Below are 23120 nucleotides of genomic sequence, written 5' to 3' on the forward strand. Positions count from 1 at the left end.
GTTTTGATCACACAGCATTGCCCTTTGATGTGAAGGGCAGTGCTTGTCACAGGCCACTCGGGTGTTTCCTATCTTCCTGGTGGTGGAAACTGAATAAAGATTTGTAACTAAAAGGGTGAAATTTGACCTTTGAGTTATTAGAAGCTTTGGGACCAATTGGATAATTAGTTCAAGGAGCCAATCTGGGTGTGGTGGCATGAATGGCCTCATTCTGTGCTATCCCATGTTGCAGTGATTCAATGAGAGGATTTCCTGCCTGGCATTATTGGACTTTGCAAATTTCACAAAGTACTGCATTAGTGAGGGAAGGGGGAGAGGAGAGTTTAATGTTTCTGGGAAGGAGGTGGTGTCATGGTATGGCAGCACAATGTCTCAGTGGGTAATGCTGCTGCCCCAGTGCCAGGGACCCGGGTTCCATTCCAGTCTTGTGCGACTGTCTGTGCGGAGTTTCCTCTGGGCACTCCGGTTTCCTCCCGCTAACCAAAGAAAACTTGATTGAGTTTTTTTGAAGAAGTAACAAAGAGGATTGATGAGGGCAGAACAGTAGATGTGATCTATATGGACTTCAGTAAGGCATTTAACAAGGTTCCCTATGGGAGACTGATTAGCAAGGTTAGATCTTATGGAATACAGGGAGAACTAGCCATTTGGATACAGAACTGGCTCAAGGACAGAGGGTGGTGGTGGAGGGTTGATTTTCAGACTGGAGGCCTGTGACCAGTGGACTGCCAGGAGGATCAGTGCTGGGTCCTCTACTTTTTGTCATTTACATAAATGATTTGGATGCGAGCATAAGAGGTACAGTTAGTAAGTTTGCAGGTGACACCAATATTGGAGGTGTAGTGGACAGCGAAGAGGGTTACCTCAGTTTATAACAGGATCTGGACCAGATGGGCCAATGGGCTGAGAAATGGGAGATGGAGTTTAATTCAGATAAATGTGAGGTGCTGCATTTTGGGAAAGCAAATCTTAGCAGGACTTAAACACTTAATGGTACGGTCCTCAGGAGTGTTGCTGAACAAAGAGACCTTGGAGTGCAGGTTCATAGCTCCTTGAAATTGGAGTCACAGGTAGATAGGATAGTGAAGAAGGCGTTTGGTATGCTTTCTTTTATTGGTCAGAGTTGTGAGTACAGGAGTTGGGAAGTCATGTTGCAGCTGTACAGGACATTGGTTAGGCCACTGTTGGAATATTGCGTGTAATTCTGTTCTCCTTTGTATTGGAAAGATGTTGTGAAACTTGAAAGGGTTCAGAAAAGATTTACAAGAATGTTGCCAGGGTTGGAGGATTTGAGCTATAGGGAGAGGCTGAACAGGCTGGGGCTGTTTTCTGTGGAGTGTCGGAGGCTGAGGGGTGACCTTATAGAGGTTTACAAAATTATGAGGGGCATGGATAGGATAAATAGGCAAAGTCTTTTCCCTGGGGTCGGGGAGTCCAGAACTAGAGGACATAGGTTTAGGGTGAGAGGGGAAAGATATAAAAGAGACCTAAGGGGCAACTTTTTTGCACAGAGGGTGGTACGGGTATGGAATGAGCTGCCAGAGGACATGGTGGAGGCTGGTACAATTGCTACAATTAAGACGCATTTGGATGGGTATAGGAATAGGAAGGGTTTGGAGGGATATGGGCCGGGTGCTGGCAGGTGGGACTAGATTGGGTTGGGATATCTGGTCGGCATGGACGGGTTGGACCGAAGGGTCTGTTTCCATGCTGTACATCTCTATGACTCTATGTGCAGGTCAGTTGCATCGGCCATGTCTAAGTTACCATTGTGTCCAGTGATGGGCAGGCGAGGTGGGTGAGCCTTGGGAAATGCCAGTTAAAGGGATAGGGTGGGACGGAGTGGGTCTGGGTGGGATGCCGTTTGAAGGGTTGGTGCAGATTCGATGGGGCTGAATGGCCTTGATCTGCACTGCAGGAATTCTATGAGCGGTGATGTGACTGGATCAGTAATCCAGAGGCTAATGTCCTGGGAGAGTGGGTTCACATCACCATCATGGAGCTGGTACCATTTCAATTCACGGCCTAGTCTAGGCGATGGGCACCATGAGACCACTGCCTGTTGCAAACACCCATCTGATTCACTGGTAGCCTTTATGGAAGACAATCGCACCTGGTCTGACACGTGATTCCAGACCCACAGTGATGTGAGTGACTCTCAACTGTCCCCTGAAATGGTCAAGGGCAACTTGGGATGTATGACAAAGGCAACCCAGCCAGTGACTCCAAAACCCCCAAAAGGGAGAAATGCCGTGGAAAGGTGCTACAGAAATGCATGTCTTTTGTCTGGTGTGACTGGTCATGTGGTGTGTGAGTGTGTGTGACCTCTCACCTGGTCATCTTCATGCGAGGTAGACACGGACAGCAGCAACAACAAGGTCCTGTACTGATCGCTATGGTGACACTGTCTAACCGCTCCAACATGGCTTCCTGGCCCCCATAGGCTTCCACAATGACCAACAGCAGCAGGTAAAAGCAAACACCAAAATACCTGGGCAAACAAGATTGACGGGAGAACGCTTGTTCACATTTCACAAATCAAATATCGCGACAAGCTTGTAATTAGCGGGACGATCAATGACAATAGGTTTATACCAAGAGTTACAGTTCACAGTCAAGACATGGACAAAGTTAGGATCCATGTTGTTTATTCAGGCCGGGTGGAGGGGCCACAGCTGGTTATCAGGGATTTGGGTTGGTTAATTACAGTCAGGTCAGTGAACTGGAGGCAGACTGTGAGTTAGTGTCAGGGCGGTGTGTTAGTGTCAGGGTGGTGTGTTAGTGTCAGGGTGGTGTGTTAGTGTCGGGGCGGTGTGTAAGTGTCTGGGCGGTGTGTTAGTGTCAGGGTGGTGTGTTAGTGTCTGGGCGGTGTGTTAGTGTCTGGGTGGTTTGTTAGTGTCAGGGTGGTGTGTTAGTGTCAGGGTGGTGTGTTAGTGTCTGGGTGGTGTGTTAGTGTCTGGGTGGTTTGTTAGTGTCAGGGTGGTGTGTTAGTGTCTGGGTGGTGTGTTAGTGTCAGGGCGGTGTGTTAGTGTCAGGGCGTGTGTTAGTGTCTAGGTGGTGTGTTAGTGTCAGGGTGGTGTGTTAGTGTCTGGGCGGTGTGTTAGTGTCTGGGTGGTGTGTTAGTGTCAGGATGGTGTGTTAGTGTCTTGGTGGTGTGTTAGTGTCAGGTTGGTGTGTTAGTGTCCGGGCGGTGTGTTAGTGTCTGGGTGGTGTGTTAGTGTCAGGGTGGTGTGTTAGTGTCTAGGTGGTGTGTTAGTGTCAGGGTGGTGTGTTAGTGTCTGGGCGGTGTGTTAGTGTCTGGGTGGTGTGTTAGTGTCACGGTGGTGTGTTAGTGTCTGGGTGGTGTGTTAGTGTCAGGGCAGTGTGTTTGTGTCTGGGCGGTGTGTTAGTGTCTGGGTGGTGTGTTAGTGTCAGGGTGGTGTGTTAGTGTCTGGGCGGTGTGTTAGTGTCTGGGTGGTGTGTTAGTGTCAGGGTGGTGTGTTAGTGTCTTGGTGGTGTGTTAGTGTCAGGGTGGTGTGTTAGTGTCTGGGCGGTGTGTTAGTGTCTGGGTGGTGTGTTAGTGTCACGGTGGTGTGTTAGTGTCTGGGTGGTGTGTTAGTGTCAGGGCAGTGTGTTTGTGTCTGGACGGTGTGTTAGTGTCTGGGCGGTGTGTTAGTGTCTGGGTGGTGTGTTAGTGTCAGCGCGGTGAGTTAGTGTCTGGGTGGTGTGTTAGTGTCAGGGTGGTGTGTTAGTGTCTTGGTGGTGTGTTAGTGTCAGGTTGGTGTGTTAGTGTCAGGGTGGTGTGTTAGTGTCAGGGCGGTGTGTTAGTGTCTAGGTGGTGTGTTAGTGTCAGGGTGGTGTGTTAGTGTCTGGGTGGTGTGTTAGTGTCAGAGCGGTGTGTTAGTGTCTGGGTGGTGTGTAAGTGTCAGGGTGGTGTGTTAGTGTCTGGACGGTGTGTCAGTGTCAGGCGGTGTGTTAGTGTCTGGGTGGTGTGTTAGTGTCTGGGCGGTGTGTTAGTGTCTGGGAGGGGTGTTAGTGTCTGTGCGGTGTGTCAGTGTCAGGGCGGTGTGTTAGTGTCTGGGCGGTGTGTTAGTGTCAGGGCGGTGTGTTAGTGTCTGGGTGGTGTGTCAGTGTCAGGGCACTGTGTTAGTGTCTGGTTGGTGTGTTAGTGTCTGGGTGGTGTGTTGGTGTCTGGGTGGTGTGTTAGTGTCTGAGTGGTGTGTTAGTGTCAGAGTAGTGTGTTAGTGTCACGGTGGTGTGTTAGTGTCTGGTCTGTGTGTTAGTTACTGGGCGGTGTGTTAGTGTCTGAGTGGTGTATTAGTGTCAGATGGTGTGTTAGTGTCTGGGTGGTGTGTTAGTGTCAGAGTGGTGTGTTAGTGTCTGGACGGTGTGTTAGTGTCACGGTGGTGTGTCAGTGTCTGGGCGGTGTGTTAGTGTCTGGGTGGTGTGTTAGTGTCAGAGTGGTGTGTTAGTGTCACGGCGGTGTGTCAGTGTCAGGGCGGTGTGTCAGTGTCTGGGTGGTGTGTTAGTTTCAGGGCGGTGTGTCAGTGTCTGGGCGGTGTGTCAGTATCTGGGTGGTGTCTTAGTGTCTGGGCGGTGTGTTCGTGTCTGGGTGGTGTGTTAGTGTCAGAGTAGTGTGCTAGTGTCAGAGTGGTGTGTTAGTGTCACGGTGGTGTGTCAGTGTCAGGGCGGTGTGTCAGTGTCTGGGTGGTGTGTTAGTTTCAGGGCGGTGTGTCAGTGTCTGGGCGGTGTGTTAGTGTCTGGGTGGTGTGTTAGTGTCAGAGCGGTGTGTTAGTGTCTGGGTGGTGTGTTAGTGTCTGGGTGGCGTGTTAGTGTCAGCGCGGTGCGTTAGTGTCTGGGTGGTGTGTCAGTATCTGGGTGGTGTGTCAGTGTCTGGGTGGTGTGTTAGTGTCTGGGTGGTGTGTCAGTGTCACGGTGGTGTGTTAGTGTCAGGGCGGTGTGTTAGTGTCGGCGCGGTGTGTTAGTGTCAGGGCGGTGTGTTAGTGTCAGTGTGTTGTGTTAGTGTCTGGACGGTGTGTCAGTGTCAGGCGGTGTGTTAGTGTCTGGGTGGTGTGTTAGTGTCTGGGCGGTGTGTTAGTGTCAGGGCGGGGTGTTAGTGACTGTGCGGTGTGTCAGTGTCAGGGCGGTGTGTTAGTGTCAGGGCGGTGTGTTAGTGTCTGGGTGGTTTGTTAGTGTCTGGGTGATGTGTTGGTGTCTGGGTGGTATGTTAGTGTCTGAGTGGTGTATAGTGTCAGAGTGGTGTGTTGGTGTCTGGGTGGTGTGTTAGTGTCAGAGTAGTGTGTTAGTGTCACGGTGGTGTGTTAGTGTCTGGTCTGTGTGTTAGTTACTGGGCGGTGTGTTAGTGTCTGAGTGGTGTATTAGTGTCAGATGGTGTGTTAGTGTCTGGGTGGTGTGTTAGTGTCAGAGTGGTGTGTTAGTGTCTGGACGGTGTGTTAGTGTCACGGTGGTGTGTCAGTGTCTGGGCGGTGTGTTAGTGTCTGGACGGTGTGTTAGTGTCACGGTGGTGTGTCAGTGTCTGGGCGGTGTGTTAGTGTCACGGTGGTGTGTCAGTGTCAGGGCGGTGTGTCAGTGTCTGGGTGGTGTGTTAGTTTCAGGGCGGTGTGTCAGTGTCTGGGCGGTGTGTCAGTATCTGGGTGGTGTGTTAGTGTCTGGGCGGTGTGTTAGTGTCTGGGTGGTGTGTCAGTGTCAGGGCGGTGTGTTAGTTTCTGGATGGTGTGTTAGTGTCAGAGCGGTGTGTTAGTGTCTGGGTGGTGTGTTAGTGTCTGGGTGGTGTGTTAGTGTCAGAGCGGTGTGTTAGTGTCCGGGTGGTGTGTCAGTATCTGGGTGGTGTGTCAGTGTCTGGGTGGTGTGTTTGTGTCTGGGTGGTGTGTTTGTGTCTGGGTGGTGTGTCAGTGTCACGGTGGTGTGTTCGTGTCAGGGCGGTGTGTTAGTGTCAGGGCGGTGTGTTAGTGTCAGCACGTTGTGTTAGTGTCAGGGCGGTGTGTTAGTGTCAGGGTGGTGTGTTAGTGTCTGGGTGGTGTATTAGTGTCTGGGTGGTGTGTCAGTGTCATGGTGGTGTGTTAGTGTCAGCGCGGTGTGTTAGTGTCTGGGCGGTGTGTTAGTTTCTGGGCGGCGTGTGAGTGTCAGGGCTGTGTATTAGTGTCTGGGCGGTGTGTTAGTGTCAGGGCGGTGTGTTAGTGTCTGGGTGGTGTATTAGTGTCTGGGTGGTGTGTCAGTGTCACGGTGGTGTGTTAGTGTCTGGGCGGTGTGTTAGTGACAGCGCGGTGTGTTAGTGTCAGGGCGGTGTGTTAGTGTCAGCGCGATGTGTTAGTGTCAGGGTGGTGTGTTAGTGTCAGGACGGTATGTTAGTGTCAGCGCGGTGTGTTAGTGTCCGGGCGGTGTGTTATTGTCAGGATGGTGTGTTAGTGTCTGGGTGGTGTGTTAATGTCTGGGTGGTGTGTTAGTGTCAGGATGGTGTGTTAGTGTCAGCGCGGTGTGTTAGTGTCAGGGCGGTGAGTTAGTATCAGAGTGGTGTGTTAGTGTCTGGGTGGTGTGTTAGTGTCAGGACGGTGTGTTAGTGTCAGGGTGGTGTGTTAGTGTCAGGGCGGTGTGTTAGTTTCAGGGCGGTGTGTTAGTGTCTGGGTGGTGCGTTAGTGTCAGCGCGGTGTGTTAGTGTCAGGGTGGTGTGTTAGTGTCAGAGTGGTGTGTCAGTGTCACGGCGGTGTGTTATTGTCTGGGCGGTGTGTTAGTGTCTGGGTGGTGTGTTAGTGTCTGGGTGGTGTGTTAGTGTCTGGGTGGTGTGTTAGTGTCAGAGCGGTGTGTCAGTATCTGGGTGGTGTGTCAGTGTCTGGGTGGTGTGTTAGTGTCTGGGTGGTGTGTCAGTGTCACGGTGGTGTGTTAGTGTCAGGGCGGTGTGTTAGTGTCAGCGCGGTGTGTTAGTGTCAGGGCGGTGTGTTAGTGTCTGGGTGGTGTATTGGTGTCTGGGTGGTGTGTCAGTGTCACGGTTGTGTGTTAGTGTCTGGGTGGTGTGTTAATGTCAGGGCGGTGTGTTAGTGTCAGCGCGGTGTGTTAGTGTCAGGGCGGTGTGTTAGTGTCAGGGTGGTGTGTTAGTGTCAGGACGGTGTGTTAGTGTCAGCGCTTTGTGTTAGTGTCCGGGCGGTGTGTTAGTGTCAGGGTGGTGTGTTAGTGTCTGGGTGGTGTGTTAATGTCTGGGTGGTGTGTTAGTGTCAGGACGGTGTGTTAGTGTCAGCGCGGTGTGTTAGTGTCAGGGCGGTGTGTTAGTGTCAGTGTGGTGTGTTAGTGTCTGGGTGGTGTGTTAGTGTCAGTGTGGTGTGTTAGTGTCTGGGTGGTGTGTTAGTGTCAGGACGGTGTGTTAGTGTCAGGGCGGTGTGTTAGTGTCTGGGTGGTGTGTTAGTGTCAGCGCGGTGTGTTAGTGTCTGCGTGGTGTGTTAGTGTCTGGGTGGTGTGTTAGTGTCAGCGCGGTGTGTTAGTTTCAGGGCGGTGTGTTAGTGTCAGGGCGGTGTGTTAGTGTCTGGGGGGTGTGTTAGTGTCTGGGTGGTGTGTTAATGTCTGTGTGGTGTGTTAGTGTCAGGACGGTGTGTTAGTGTCAGCGCGGTGTGTTAGTGTCAGGGCGGTGTGTTAGTGTCAGTGTGGTGTGTTAGTGTCTGGGTGGTGTGTTAGTGTCAGTGTGGTGTGTTAGTGTCTGGGTGGTGTGTTAGTGTCAGGACGGTGTGTTAGTGTCAGGGCGGTGTGTTAGTGTCTGGGTGGTGTGTTAGTGTCAGCGCAGTGTGTTAGTGTCTGCGTGGTGTGTTAGTGTCTGGGTGGTGTGTTAGTGTCAGCGCGGTGTGTTAGTTTCAGGGCGGTGTGTTAGTGTCAGGGCGGTGTGTTAGTGTCTGGGTGGTGTGTTAGTGTCAGCGCGGTGTGTTAGTGTCTGGGAGGTGTGTTAGTGTCTGGGTGGTGTGTTAGTGTCAGCGCGGTGTGTTAGTTTCAGGGCGGTATGTTAGTGTCTGGGCGGTGTGTTAGTGTCTGGGTGGTGTGTTAGTGTCAGCGCGGTGTGTTAGTGTCAGGGTGGTGTGTTACTGTCTGGGCAGTGTGTTAGTGTCAGAGTGGTGTGTCAGTGTCACGGTGGTGTGTTATTGTCTGGGCGGTGTGTTAGTGTCTGGGCAGTGTGTTAGTGTCTGGGCGGTGTGTTAGTGTCAGGGCGGTGTGTTAGTGTCTGGGTGGTGTGTTAGTGTCTGGGTGGTGTGTTAGTGTCTGGACGGTGTGTTAGTGTCAGGGCGGTGTGTTAGTGTCAGGGCGGTGTGTTAGTGTCTGCGTGGTCTGTATTCTGTGTCTGGATGGTGTGGTTGTGTCTGGGTGGTGTGTTAGTGTCAGGGCGTTGTGTTAGTGTCTGGGTGGTGTTTTAGTGTCTGGACGGTGTGTTAGTGTCAGGGCGGTGTGTTAGTGTCAGGACGGTGTGTTAGTGTCAGGGCGGTGTGTTAGTGTCTGGACGGTGTGTTAGTGTCAGGGCGGTGTGTTAGTGTCAGGGCGGTGTGTTAGTGTCTGGGTGGTGTGTTAGTGTCAGGGCGGTGTGTTAGTGTCAGGGCAGTGTGTTAGTGTCAGGGCGGTGTGTTAGTGTCTGGGTGGTCTGTATTCTGTGTCTGGATGGTGTGGTTGTGTCTGGGTGGTGTGTTAGTATCAGGGCGGTGTGTTAGTGTCTGGGCGATGTGTTAGTGTCTGGACGGTGTGTTAGTGTCAGGGCGGTGTGTTAGTGTCTGGGCGGTGTGTTAGTGTCTGGACGGTGTGTTAGTGTCAGGGCGGTGTGTTAGTGTCAGCGCGGTGTGTTAGTGTCAGGGCGGTGTGTTAGTGTCTGGGCGGTATGTTAGTGTCAGGGCGGTGTGTTAGTGTCTGTGTGGTGTGTTAGTGTCTGGGCGGTGTGTTAGTGTCAGGGCGGTGTGTTAGTGTCTGGGCGGTGTGTTAGTGTCAGGGCGGTGTGTTAATGTCTGGGTGGTGTGTTAGTGTCAGGGCGGTGTGTTAGTGTCAGGGCGGTGTGTTAGTGTCTGGGCGGTGTGTTAGTGTCAGGGCGGTGTGTTAGTGTCTGGACGGTGTGTTAGTGTCTGGGCGGTGTGTTAGTGTCTGGACGGTGTGTTAGTGTCTGGGCGGTGTGTTGGTGTCTGGGTGGTGTGTTAGTGTCTGGGTGGTGTGTCAGTGTCAGGGCAGTGTGTTAGTGTCAGGGCGGTGTGTTAGTGTCTGGACGGTATGTTAGTGTCAGGGCGGTGTGTTAGTGTCTGGGCGGTGTGTTAGTGTCTGGGCGGTGTGTTAGTGTCAGGGCGGTGTGTTAGTGTCTGGGCGGTGTGTTAGTGTCAGGGCGGTGTGTTAGTGTCTGGACGGTGTGGTTGAGTCAGGGCGGTCTGTATTCAGTGTCCGGACGGTGGGTTAGTGTCTGGGCGGTCTGTATTCTGTGTCTGGACGGTGTGTTTGTGTTTGGGCGGTCTGTATTCAGTTTCTGGACGGTGTGTTTGTGTCTGGGTGGTCTGTATTCAGTGTCTGGACGGTGTGTTTGTGTCTGGGTGGTCTGTATTCTGTGTCTGGATGGTGTGGTTGTGTCTGGGTGGTTGTTATTTAGTATCTGGACGGTGTGTTTGTGTCTGGGCAGTCTGTATTCTGTGTCTGGACGGTGTGTTTGTGTTTGGGTGGTCTGTATTCAGTTTCTGGACGGTGTGTTTGTGTCTGGGCGGTGTGTATTCAGTGTCTAGATGGTGTTTTTGTGTCTGGGTGGTCTGTATTCAGTGTCTAGACGGTGTGTTTGTGTCTGGGCGGTCTGTATTCAGTGTCTAGACGGTGTGGTTGTGTCTGGGCGGTCTGTATTCAGTGTCTGGACAGTGTGTTTGTGTCTGGGCAGTCTGTATTCTGTGTCTGGACGGTGTGGTTGTGTCTTGGCGGTCTGTATTCTGTGTCTGGACGGTGTGTTTGTGTCTGGGCAGTCTGTATTCTGTGTCTGGATGGTGTGTTTGTGTCTGGGCGGTCTGTATTCAGTGCCTGGACAGTGTGTTTGTGTCTGGGCGGTGTGTATTCTGTGCCTGGACGGTGTGTTTGTGTCTGGGCGGTCTGTATTCAGTGTCTGGACCGTGTGGTTGTGTCTGAGCGGTCTGTATTCTGTGTCTGGACGGTGTGTTTGTGTCTGGGCGGTGTGTATTCTGTGTCTGGACAGTGTGTTTGTGTCTGGGCGGTCTGTATTCAGTGTCTGGACGGTGTGTTTGTGTCTGGGCTGTCTGTATTCTGTGTCTGGACAGTGTGGTTGTGTCTGGGCGGTGTGTATTCTGTGTCTGGACGGTGTGGTTGTGTCTGGGCGGTCTGTATTCAGTGTCTGGACAGTGTGGTTGTGTCTGGGCGGTGTGTATTCTGTGTCTGGACGGTGTGTTTGTGTCTGGGCGGTGTGTATTCTGTGTCTGGACAGTGTGTTTGTGTCTGGGCGGTGTGTATTCTGTGTCTGGACAGTGTGTTTGTGTCTGGGCGGTCTGTATTCAGTGTGTGGACGGTGTGGTTGTGTCTGGGCTGTCTGTATTCAGTGTCTGGACGGTGTGTTTGTGTCTGGGCTGTCTGTATTCTGTGTCTGGACAGTGTGGTTGTGTCTGGGCGGTGTGTATTCTGTGTCTGGACGGTGTGTTTGTGTCTGGGCGGTGTGTATTCTGTGTCTGGACAGTGTGTTTGTGTCTGGGCGGTCTGTATTCAGTGTCTGGACAGTGTGGTTGTGTCTGGGCGGTCTGTATTCAGTGTCTGGACGGTGTGGTTGTGTCTGGGCGGTCTGTATTCAGTGTCTGGACAGTGTGGTTGTGTCTGGGCGGTCTGTATTCAGTGTCTGGACGGTGTGGTTGTGTCTGGGCGGTCTGTATTCAGTGTCTGGACGGTGTGTTTGTGTCTGGGCAGTCTGTATTCTGTGTCTGGACAGTGTGGTTGTGTCTGGGCGGTCTGTATTCTGTGTCTGGACGGTGTGTTTGTGTCTGGGCAGTCTGTATTCTGTGTCTGGACAGTGTGTTTATGTCTGGGCAGTCTGTATTCAATGCCTGGTATATCCGATGCGGGGTCCCTGGGAGTGACGAGTCCTGTCCACTCACGTGGCTGCCATCATGTTGACGAACATGATTGCTCGAGGAACCCAGAGGCCAATGCAGGACACGATCCCGATCACCTTGGAAGGTAAGAGAAACAGCCACTGTGGGTTTACTCAGAGCAAGAGAGTGAAGAGTGTGAGGTATAGCTTCCACAAGGGACAATAGGAGCAACTCACTGCCAGACCCTGGGAGAGCTCTCTCTCTGCCTGAACAGTCCCATCCAACCCCTGCCTCAAACTATAGCAATGACAGAGCTCAGAGCTGGAAGTGGCCATTCAGCCCCTCCAGCCTGCTCCACCATTTAATCTGATTATGGCTGATCTCATCCTTGCCCCCCCACTTGCCTGTCCACTCTCTCTAACCATGACACTGCTGTTTGGCATCATCAGTGCACTGGGTTCGATTCCAGCCCTGGCTGACAGTCTGTATGGGGTTTGCACATGCTCCCCGCATCTGTCTGGGTTTCCTCTGGGTGCTCCCGTTTTCTCCCACAGTCCAAATTGCCCCGAAGTGTCCAGGGATGAGCGGGTTAGGTCGATTGGCCATGGTAAATGTGGCATTATGGGGATAGGGTGGAGGGGTCTGTCTGTATTCGATGCTTTTAAGAGGGTTGATGCAGACTCAATGGGCCGAATGGCCTCTATCTGGACTGCAGGGATTCTGTGATTATTAATTCAGAATCATCTCTCTCCCCAGTGTCTCAGTATCAAATGCACTCCGGGGCAGTGAATTCCACAGACACATCAATCTTTCATCACTGCTTTAATCTCTACCCCTTCGTCCGAAACTATTCTCAATTGCCCTACTAAGGGAAAGATGCTCTCTCTCAATCCCCTTTGTCAAATCCCCCCTTCACATTTTGTAAACCTCAATCCAATCTTCTGTCATTCTTTGAAACACGAAGGAGTATGGGCCGTAACGGTGCAGTCCTTCCTCAGGTTCAGGAAGAACTACTTGTCACCGATGACAGAAAAATCATGACTTGGGAAAAGGGCGGATGAATTCTTTGATGAATAATAGTGAAAATTTAAACCGGGGAACCGGGTAGGACACAGCCAATTTTACTGATAATTCAAAGTTAACGGGGGAAATAAGATGTGAGGAGGTTACAAAGGGACTGCAAAGGGATAGAGTCCTCCCTCGCCTTTCCAAATACATGTACATCCTGTCCCTCAGGATTCCCTCCAACAACTTGCCCATCACTGAGGTCAGGCTCACTGGTCTATAGTTCCCTGGCTTGTCCCTACCACCTTTCTTAAACAGTGGTACCACACTAACCAACCTCCAGTCTTCCAGCACCTCACCTGTGACTATCGATGATACAAATATCTCACCAAGAGGCCCAGCAATCACTTCTCTAGCTTCCCACAAAGTTCTAGGGTGCACCTGATCAAGGGTATTTATCCACCTTTATGTGTTTCAAGACATCCAGCACCTCCTCCTCTGTGATATGGACATTTTTGAATATGTCACCATCTATTTCCCTACATTCTGTATCTTCCTTGTTCTTTACTACAGTAAATACTGATGCAAAATACTTGTTTAGTATCTCCCCCATTTTCTCTGGCTCCACACAAAGGCTGCCTTGCTAATCTTTGAGGGGCCCTATTCTCTCCCTAGTTACCTTTTTGTCATTAATGTATTTGTAAAACCCCTTTGGATTCTCCTTTACTCTATTTGCCAAAGCTATCTCATGTCCCCTTTGTGCCCTCCTGATTTCCCTCTTAAGTATACTCCTTCTGCCTTTATACTCTTCTTAGGATTCACTCGATCTATCCCGTCTATACCTGACATATGCTTCCTTCTTTTTCTTAACCAAACCTCAATTTCTTTAGTCATCCAGCATTCCCTATACCTACCAGCCTTCCCTTTCACCCTGACAGGAATATACTTTCTCTGGATTCTCATTATCTCATTTCTGAAGGCTTCCCATTTTCCAGCTGTCCCTTTACCTGCAAACATCTGCCTCCAATTAACTTTTGAAAGTTCTTGCCTAATACCATCAAAATTGGCCTTTCTCCAATTCAGAACTTTAACTTTTAGATCTGGTCTATCCTTTTCCATCACTATTTTAAAACGAATAGAATTATGGTCACTGGCCCCAAAGTGCTCCCCCCCGACACCTCAGTCACCTGCCCTGCCTTATTTCCCAAGAGTAGGTCACGTTTTGCACCTTCTCTAGTAGGTACATCCACATACTGAATCAGAAGATTGTCTTGTACACTCTTAAGAGATTCCTCTCCATCTAAACCCTTAACACCATGGCAGTCCCAGTCTATGTTTGGAAAGTTAAAATCTCCTACAATAATCACTCTGTTATTCTTACAGATAACTGCAATCTCCGTACAAATTTATTTCTCAATTTTTCTGCTGACTATTAGGGGGTCTACAATACAATCCAAATAAGGTGATCATCCCTTTCTTATTTCTCAGTTCCACCCAAATAACTTCCCTGAATGTATTTCTGGGAATATCTTCCCTCAGCACAGCTGTAATGCTATCCCTTATCAGAAATGCCACTCCCCTCCTCTCTTGCCTCCCTTTCTATCCTTCCTGTAGCATTTGTATCCTGGAACATTAAGTTGCCAGCCCTGTCCATCCCTGAGCCATGTTTCTGTAATTGCTATGATATCCCAGTCCCATGTTCCTAACCATGCCCTGAGTTCATCTGCCTTCCCTGTTAGGGCCCTTGCATTGAAATAAATGCAGTTTATTTTATCAGTCCTACCTTGTTCTCTGCTTTGTCCCTGCCTGCCCTGACTGTTTGACTTGCCTCTTTTCTCAACTGTACTAGTCTCAGGTTGATCTCTTTCCACACTATCACCCTGGGAACCCCCCCACCCCCCACCCCCACCTTACTAGTTTAAATCTTCTCGAGCAGCTCTAGCAAATCTCCCTACCAGTATATTAGTCCCCTTCCAAATCAGGTGCAATCTGTCCTTCTTGTACAGGTCACTTCTACCCCAAAAGAGATCCCAATGATCCAAAAATGTGAATCCTTCTCCCATACACCAGCTCCTCATCCATGCATTCATCTGCTCCATCCTCCTATCCCTGCCCTCACTAGCTCATAGCATCGAGAGTAATCCAGATATTACTCCTCTTGAGGATCTCCTTTTTAAATTCCTGCCTAACTCTCTCTATTCTACCTTCAGAATCTCAACCTTTTCCCTTCCTATGTCATTGGTTCCAATGAGTACAATGGCCTCCCTCTCCCCCTTGAGAACATTCTGCACCCTCTCTGAGATATCCTTGATCCTGGCACCAGGGAGGCAACACACCATTCTGATTTTTCGCTGGTGGCTGCAAAAACATCTGTCTGTGCCCCTCACTAGAGAGTTCCCTAACACAATCAATCGCTTGGAACCTGTCGTACCCCTCATTACAATAGAGTCAGTCTTGATACTAGAAACTTGGCTGTTCATGCTACTTTCCCCTGAAAGTTCGTCCCCTCTACATTTTCCAGAACAGCGTACTTGTTTGAAATGGGGATATCTACAGAAGTTCTCCTGTACTACCTGTCTACCTCTCCTACCTTTCTTGGAGTTAACTCATCTACCTGACTGTATCTGCAGCTTTTCTCCCTTCCTATAACTGCCGTCCATCACACCCCCTGACTCTTGTAAATTCTTCATTGCCTCTAACTGTTGCTCCAAATGATCTATGCAATATGAAAGGATTTGCAAGCAATGACATTTATTGCAGCTATAATCTTCAGTAACTTGTAAACTCTCCTGAAACTTTCACATCTGACAAGAAGGGCATATCATGCTACTAAAGGCCATTTTGCTCCTTCCAATCTACAGATCCAGAAAATAGCACCGTCTTATTGCTCTACAAAACATTGCTTTAGGCTAACTTATAGCTTATATTTTTAAAATGTAATCAAGAGACAGATTCCAATAAAAGACATATAATCAAGGAAGAACCCATTCTACTCACTATTGTAGATTTACAGCAAGGCTATACTGAAAACTATTCACCTATCTGTTTCTGTGCTGTGATCTCTCCCAAATAGGTTCCTCCAAGATCAGTTGTGAATTTCACTGTTTTTTTAAGTTTCCCGAGACACACCCCAACATATGAATTCAAACAGCAAAGGCAGTAACTGTGCAGATTCACTGCTGTGTCAGTTAGCAGTGAGGTTTTCTTTCTCTCTCTCCCTCACAGACTATGTGTTTGCTGCCTTTGTCTGCCTTTCTCTCTTTTAAAAGGCTGTTGCATTGACTTTTTTTTTAAAGTTTGAAAACAATTGCAACAGCGAAAAAAAAACAGTAATCGCTGCTCTTGGAATTTGAGGAACTCACCTCCAACAGCTAAAATACCTCAAAAAAGCAGTAGCCTGTTACAGCCAGAAATTTTTCCTGTCCTCCATCTTGGATTGCCTGTATTTGGTCCATATCCCTCTCAACCTTTTCTGTCCATGTACCTGTCCAAATATCTTTTAAAAGTTATAATTGTGCCCAACTCAACCACTTCCTCTGGCAGTTCATTCCATACACCTACCACCCTGTGAAAATGTTGTCCCTCAGGTCCCTTTCCTCTCTCACATAATCCTGTGCCCTCTAGTTTTGGAATCCGCTACCCTGAGAAAAAAGATCTTGGCTACTTATCCTATCCATACCCCTCATGATTTTATAAACCTGTATAAGCTCACCCCTCTGCCTCCTATGCTCCAGGGAAAAATATCCCAGCCTACCCAACCTCTCCTTATAACTCAAACATTCCAGTCTCGGTAACATTCTTGTAAATGTTTTTTTGAGCCCTTCCAGTTTAATGACATCCTTCCTAAAGCAGGGCGACCGGATTTGTACGCAGCACTCCAAATGTGGCCTCACCAATGTCTTGCAGTTTGTGCTGGCAAGAATTGAAGTATTATCTGTGATGTCATACACTTTGAAAGAAAGAACAAGAAAAGAGATTTTGTCTTAAGTTGTAGAAGTCTGGAAATTGTTGGTGTTCAAAAGGATTCTGGTGTTTTTTCACATGAAACACAAAAAATACAAAAGGAGTGGGACAACTGTCACAAACACCAGCAGAGATCGGATGGGCTGAATGGCCTGTACATTCAATGTGGCTCCTCACATTTTCTCACCAGCAACAGTCAATGTTGTGCCAAAAGTGAACTTACGGTCGGTGCTGCACTGATCCACACTAAAGTCTTCACCTTGATGAGACATGACACTTTCTTCAGTAAATAGTGTGTGTTCTCCAAGTAGATGATGAGAGAGAGTGCAGTCAGGGCAGTCAGTGCAGCAAAGACACCAATATCCAGCCAGCTCAGTTCTGTACAAGAACAAGGGCAAGAAAATAAAAACAGCTCAGAAACTCTCCCATAGAAACTACTGCTGCCATGAAGCAGGTCCCAGAACTGCTCCAGACACTAAAATCACTTCCATCGCTGGGTCATGGGGGCAGGCCATGGTCTGGGTGATAGTAATCTTGCTGCTGTGTGTTACCACACCATCTGAGTTAGTGCTCACAGTAGTGAGGGAGTGCAGCACTCTCAGAGGTGCTGTCCTTCCACAGATGCAAAGCTGAGCTCCCACCTGAACTTCAAAATGTGTTGCTGGAAAAGCGCAGCAGGTCAGGCAGCATCAAAGGCGCAGGAGAACCGACGTTTCGGGCATAAGCCCTTCTTCAGGAGGGCTTAACACATTTTTAAGCTCTGATCTCCAGCATCTGCAGTCCTCACTTTCTCCCACCTGAACTGTAAAGTGAATCTAATCTTCAGCAATGGAAGAAGAACTAGAGATTTCTCCCTGACACCCCTGGCCCAATAATTAAAGGCTGCTGAGCTTCTCTCAGAACTGATCTGGTCAAAGTCTATCAACCTGAAACGTTAACTCTTTTTCCCTCTCCCCAGATGCTGCCTGAGCTGCTGAATTTTATGTTTTTGTCTTTTCAGATTTCCCATTGTGGAGAGTCATCACTTGCTGATTAATCTTCTCGGGGCACAGGACCCAGGAGCAGAAAGAGATAATTGAGCTTGCTCTGCCATTCAATGAAACCATTGGCTGACCTGGTTGGGATCTCAGCCCCATTTTCACGCCTAGCCCCTGATTGATCTTTACTTCCTTGTCAATCAATTGTCTCTCTAAGTCAGCTTTGAGTCAGTGACCCAGCCTCTGGTCCCCTCTGGGAAGTGAATTCCACAGATTAACAATCCTCAGTGAGGTCACATTTCTCCTCAGCTGTCTTGATAGGGAGATCATTTCTTCTTAAAGATCTCCCCACTGGTCTTTCCATAGACATCATCTATGTCTCCACCTGAGCTGGGCTTTACAGGGGCCAATAGGAATCCTTGTCATCCCTCCAAACTTCAGCCTGGCCAATGTCACTTCATTGTGATGACATCTAAAGGTTGACCTTCACCCCGACCCCTTCCCCTGGCTCTCTCAATTAAAGACCATTTGAAGTTGGTATTTGGGACTTACGTAATATAAGGTCAATGGATCTCGGAGGAGGCAAAAAGCAGGCTGCTGAAACATTGTATTTCTCAATTAATTCAATGATGTCTTCTGAAAGCCTTTAAAACAAGTTAAACAAAGAAAGGTCAATGATTTGGTAGCACCGGTTGCTGTCGATGGACCCACAATACCATTAGGTAGTCAGTCCCAAAAGTTTGACCCATTGACAGGGAAGGAATGGCAATATACCACCAAGTCAGGATGGTGAGCGGCTTGGAGGGGAACTTGAAGGGGGTGGTGTTCCCATACATCTGCTGCCCTTGTCCTTTCTAGATGGAAGTGGCTATGGGTTTGGAAGGTGCTGTCTGAGGATCTTTGGTGAATGTCTGCAGTGCATCTTGTAGATAGTACACACTGCTGCTACTGAGCGTCAGTGTTGGAGGAAGTAGAAGTGGTGCCAATCAAGTGGACTGCTTTGTCCAGGTTGGTGTCAAGCTTCTTGAGTATTGTTGGAGCGGCACTCGTCCAGGGAGTATTCCATCACACTCCTGACTTGTGCCTTGTAGATGGTTGTCAGGCTTTGAGTTACTTGCTGCAGTATTCCTAACCAGTGACCTGCTCTTGGAGGCACTGTGTTTATATGGCAAGTCCAGTTGAGTTTCTGATCAATGGTAAACCCAAGGACGTTGATAGTGAAGGATTCAGGGATGGTAACATCATTGAATGTCAAAGGGAGGCAATTCGATTGTCTTTCTTATTGGAAATGGTCATTGCCTGGCACGAATGTTACTTGCCACTTATCAGCCCAAGCCTGGACAGTGTCCAGATCTTGTTGCTTTGTATTGTTAATTTAGGGCTAAGTTCTGACCAGGATATTAGCAAAGAACTTCCCAGCTCTTCTCCAAGGTAGAAGATGGCATGGAACCATGGACTCTGAGTGGCACATTACATCGGACAGATGTTGCAACATTGCAACACTGCTGCAGTACAGCTCTAGAGCATTGGTCTAGACTTTTGCGCTCAAATGTCTAGGGTGGGACTTGAACTCAGAAACTTCTGACTCAGAGGTGACAGTGGAACCCAATGAGCCACAGTTGAGGAGGTTGTGAGGTGAGGCACACGCGTAGGGTTTTAAGGGTCTCACCTGGTGTTGATATGGGAAATGTGATTGTCAGAGAGTAGACTGTCACAGACTACTGCCTGATGGAAGGGTTTGTGGATGGGCTTCACCACTGGGGTTTGCTTGTATTAACAACAGGCAGCACGGATCTGTCAAAGGTTAATCATGGTTCACTAATCAAATGCAAATGCTTCATGACATAACAGGGAAGGTTGATGTCAGAAATGTGGGGGATTTTATCCACTTAGATTTGAAGAAAACATTTGAATATTTTTCACATGAAAGACTGATTAGCGACGTTGAGACTCTAGGAATAGGAGGGTCAGTAGCAAATTGGATCAAAAATTGATTTGTAGGAAGCGTTTAGAGGGATATGGGTCAAGTGCTGGCAAATGGGACTAGATTAATTTGGGATATCTGGTCAGCATGGATGAGTTGGACCAAAGGGTCCATTTCCATGCTGTACATCTCTATGACTCTAATAGAGTATTGTCATTTAAGATCAGAAGCATCAAGTCACAGTAGATGATTGTATTTCAAACTGGATGGTGATAAACACTGGTGTTTTCCGAGAGTCAGTTCCAGGAATCATCAAATCCCTGCAACACAGATGAAGGCCATTCAATTCATACAGTCATAGAGATGTACAGCATGGAAACAGACCCTTCTGTCCAACCAGTCCATGCCAACCAGATATCCCAACCCAATCTAGTCCCACCTGTCAGCACCCAGCCCAAATCCCTCCAAACCCGTCCTAGTCATATACCCATCCAAATGTCTTTTAAATGTTGCAATTGTACCAGCCTCCATCTTGACTGTTCTGGTTCTCATTAGGAGTGTTTCCCGTACTGACTGTCTCCTGCCATCTCCCCACACCCCTGAACATCCTTCCTCTCAAATACTGAGGATATTTAAAAAATGTTTAAAAAATTGCAACATAGAACGAAGCCATTCTGCCCATCATGTGTGCACCCCCTGAAAGAAAAACAAACCAGCCTCAGCCCATTTTCCAGCACTTGGGCCATGTTGCTGGAGGTTATGGGGCTACAGGTAGATATCTCTTTAAATAAGTTGAGGGTTTCAATTTCCACCATCCTTTCAGGCCGTGAGTCCCAAATCCTGACCATCTCTACAGAAAACATAGAGTCCCTACAGTGTGGAAACAGGCCCTTTGGCCCAACATGTCCACTCCGACCCTCCGAAGAGTAACCCACCCAGACCCATTCCTTTATCTTATTACTCTCCACTTCCTCTACCTAATGCACCTCACCTACAAATCCCTGAACACTATGGACAATTTAGCAACGCCAATTCACCCCAGCCCACACATCTTTGGACTGTGGGAGGAAACTGGAGCATCTGGAGGGCACAGAATCCAAAGGAACATAGCAAGTTCGATATGAAATTGGCTTAGTGGTAAGAAACAAAAGATTTGTGGATGCTTTTGAGACTGGAAGGATGTTTCCAATGGGCTTCTGCAGGACTCAGTTCCAGGTCCCATGGTTTTAGCACCATTTAAGAATTTGGACAATTTTTTGCAGATGGCACAATCAAGAGGTTTGCAATGATGTTAATAATTGCCTGCAAGATTGATAATGAGGAAGGAAGATATCAGTTGGATGTTGGCCAGAATATTTTAAAAATGCAAAGGAAACAAATAATAAAGAGGGTAAAAAGAAAGCACAGCAGGTCAGGCAGCATCCGAGGAGCAGGAGAATCGACGTTTCGGGCAGAAGCCCTTCATCATCCTGCCCATTCCTGATGAAGGGCTCCTGCCTCAAAATGTCTACTCTCTTGGTCCTCAGATGCTGCCTGACCTGCTGTGCTTTTCCAGCACCACACATTCTCCCAGGCTGGTCTTTATCCACTCCTTTGTGAGTCCAACTGCTTCTCTCTCTCTTTCTTTGAGCTCTATCTCCACCTATCAATTAACTACTCACCACGCCCCCCAACTCCACACATACACACACACAAACACATTTCACCCCTCAATCTTATGTATAAAATCATATTTTTCCTAGCTACCATCAGTTATGAAGAAGGATCACTGAACTCGAAAATGTTCGCTCTGATTTCTCTCCACAGATATTGCCAGACCAATGGAGATTTCCAGCAATTTCTGTTTTCATTTGAGGGAATGTTAGATATCTTTTTACTTCACTAGTGGGATGTGGATGCTGCTGGCTGGCCCAGCAATTATTGCCTGTCCCTAGTTGCCCTTGAGAAGGTGGTGGTGAGCTGCCTTCTTGAACCGCTGCAGTCCATGGGGCATAGCAACAACGAAAAGCATATAATTTTGTAATAATGGGTAATGGATAATGGTCTGAAGATTGGATAGAGTATAAGAAAAAAAGCAAAGGAAATGATGGAAATCTAAAATACAATGAACGACTTAGGATCCTGGGATTGTATTCATTAGAGTTTGGAAGGTTGAGGGGAGATCTAATAGAAACTTACAAGATAATGTATGGCTTAGAAAGGGTGTTGGGAAAGGATGTTGGGAAGTTGTTTCTGTCAGGCGGGGATACTAGGACCCGAGGGCACAGCTTTAGAATTAGAGGAAGTTAATTTAAAACAGCCAGAGAGTGGTGGATTTGTGGAATTCATTGCCAAGGAACGCAGTGGAGGCCGGAACGTTAAACGTCTTCAAGGTAGAGATTGATAAATTCTTAATCTCCTAAGGATTAAGGGATACGGGGACAGTATGAGTAACTAGTGTTGAAATGCCTATCAGCCATGATTGAATGGCGGAGTGGACTTGATGGGCCGAATGGCCTTCCTTCCACTCCTATTTCTTATGGTCTTATGATTAATAAAGGAGGAAAAACTAAAGTACAGTTACAGCACACCCACAATGCTGTTTTGGGAGGCAGGTTCAGGATTTTGACCTAGTCATAGTGAAAGGGCAGTGATAGAACATAGAACAGTACAGCTCAGTACAGGCCCTTCAGCCCTTGATGTTATGCCAATCTTTAATCCTACTCTAAGATCAAACTAACCTACATAACCTTAATTTTACTATCTTCCATGTGTCTAACGAGGAGTTGCTTATATGTCCCTAAGGTATCTGAGTCTACTCCCAATGATGGCACTGCATTCCACATACTCACCACTCACTGAGTAAAGAAGCTACCTCTGACATCTCCCCTAAAACCTTCCTCCAATCACCTTACAATCAGGTATTGTTGCAACTTCCAATGGTGAATTGCTTGGAGGGGAACTTGTAGGTGGTGGTGTTCCCTTGTATCTGCTGCTGTCATGCCCCTAGATGGTAGCGGTCACGTGTTAAAAAGGTACTTTTAGAGGAACCTTCATAAATGCCTGCAATGTATTCACATTGGTGATGGAAGGAGTGAATGTTTATGAATGTGATGCCAATCGAGTGAGTTGGTTCGTCCTGGATGCTAGGAGGAAGTGAGGACTGCAGATGCTGGAGATCAGAGTCGCGAGTGTGGTGCTGGAAAAGCACAGCAGGTCAGGCAGCAGTGTGGTGCTGGAAAAGCACAGCAGGTTAGGCAGTATCTGAGGAGCAAGTGTTTCGGGCGTTTTGGGCATAAGCCCTTCATCAGGAATGAGGCTGGTGGGCCAAGTAGGCCGAGAGATAAATGGTGGTGGGAGGGGGGGATGTGAGGCTAGGGGGAAGAGAGCTGGGACCTTCCTATGATCTCCGACCTATCACCTTTCACCCCCCACCTCCATCTACCTATCACCTTACACCCCCCCACCTTCATCTATGTATCATCCTCCCCCCACCTCCATCTACCTATCACCTTTCACCCCATCTCCATCTACCTATCATCTTTACCCCACACCTCCATCTACCTATCACCTATCACTCCCCGCCTTCATCTACCTATCACCTTTTGCTCCCCACCTTCATCTACCTATCACTTTTCACTCCCCACCTTCATCGACCTATCATCCTTCACCCCACACCTCCATCAACCTATCACCTTTCACACCCCCCCACCTCCATCTACCTATCACCTTTCACCACCCATCTCCATCTACCTATCACCTTTCACACCCCCCACCTCCATCTACCTATCACCTTTCACCACCCATCTCCATCTACCTATCATCTTTCACACCCCCCACCTCCATCTACCTATCACCCTTCACCCTCCCACCTCCATGTACCTATCACCTTTCACCACACAACCGCCATCTACCTATCACATTTCACCCTCCCACCTCCATCTACCTATCACCTTTCACCACACACCCGCCATCTACCTATCACATTTCACCCTCCCACCTCCATCTACCTATCACCCTTCAGCCTCCCACATCCATCTACCTATCATCTTTCTCCCATCTCCATCTACCTATCACCTTTCACACCGCCCACCTCCATCTACCTATCACCTTTCACACCCCCCACCTCCATCTACCGATCACCTTTCACATCGCCCACCTCCATCTACCTATCACCTTTCACACCCCCCACCTCCATCTACCTATCACCTTTACTCCCCACCTCCATCTACCTATCACCTTTCACACCCCCCACCTCCATCT

The 23120-nt window shown here is 48.5% G+C and overlaps 1 protein-coding gene across 1 annotated transcript in view; it reads right to left on the bottom strand.

Annotated features, from left to right (window-relative positions):
* The window catches only part of LOC140478481 (organic solute transporter subunit alpha-like), a 45082-nt gene that overhangs the window by 17818 nt on the left and 4144 nt on the right, over positions 1–23120 (bottom strand). The window contains exons 2-5 of the mRNA XM_072571741.1: positions 17507–17598; positions 16201–16355; positions 11073–11146; positions 2333–2491 (exon numbers count right to left, since the gene is read on the bottom strand). Of these exons, the coding sequence (XP_072427842.1) occupies positions 2333–2491; positions 11073–11146; positions 16201–16355; positions 17507–17598 (480 nt within the window). The remainder of the gene's footprint in view (positions 1–2332; positions 2492–11072; positions 11147–16200; positions 16356–17506; positions 17599–23120) is intronic.

Source organism: Chiloscyllium punctatum, chromosome 6, assembly GCF_047496795.1.
Source record: "Chiloscyllium punctatum isolate Juve2018m chromosome 6, sChiPun1.3, whole genome shotgun sequence".
Taxonomy (NCBI): Eukaryota; Metazoa; Chordata; class Chondrichthyes; order Orectolobiformes; family Hemiscylliidae; genus Chiloscyllium; species Chiloscyllium punctatum.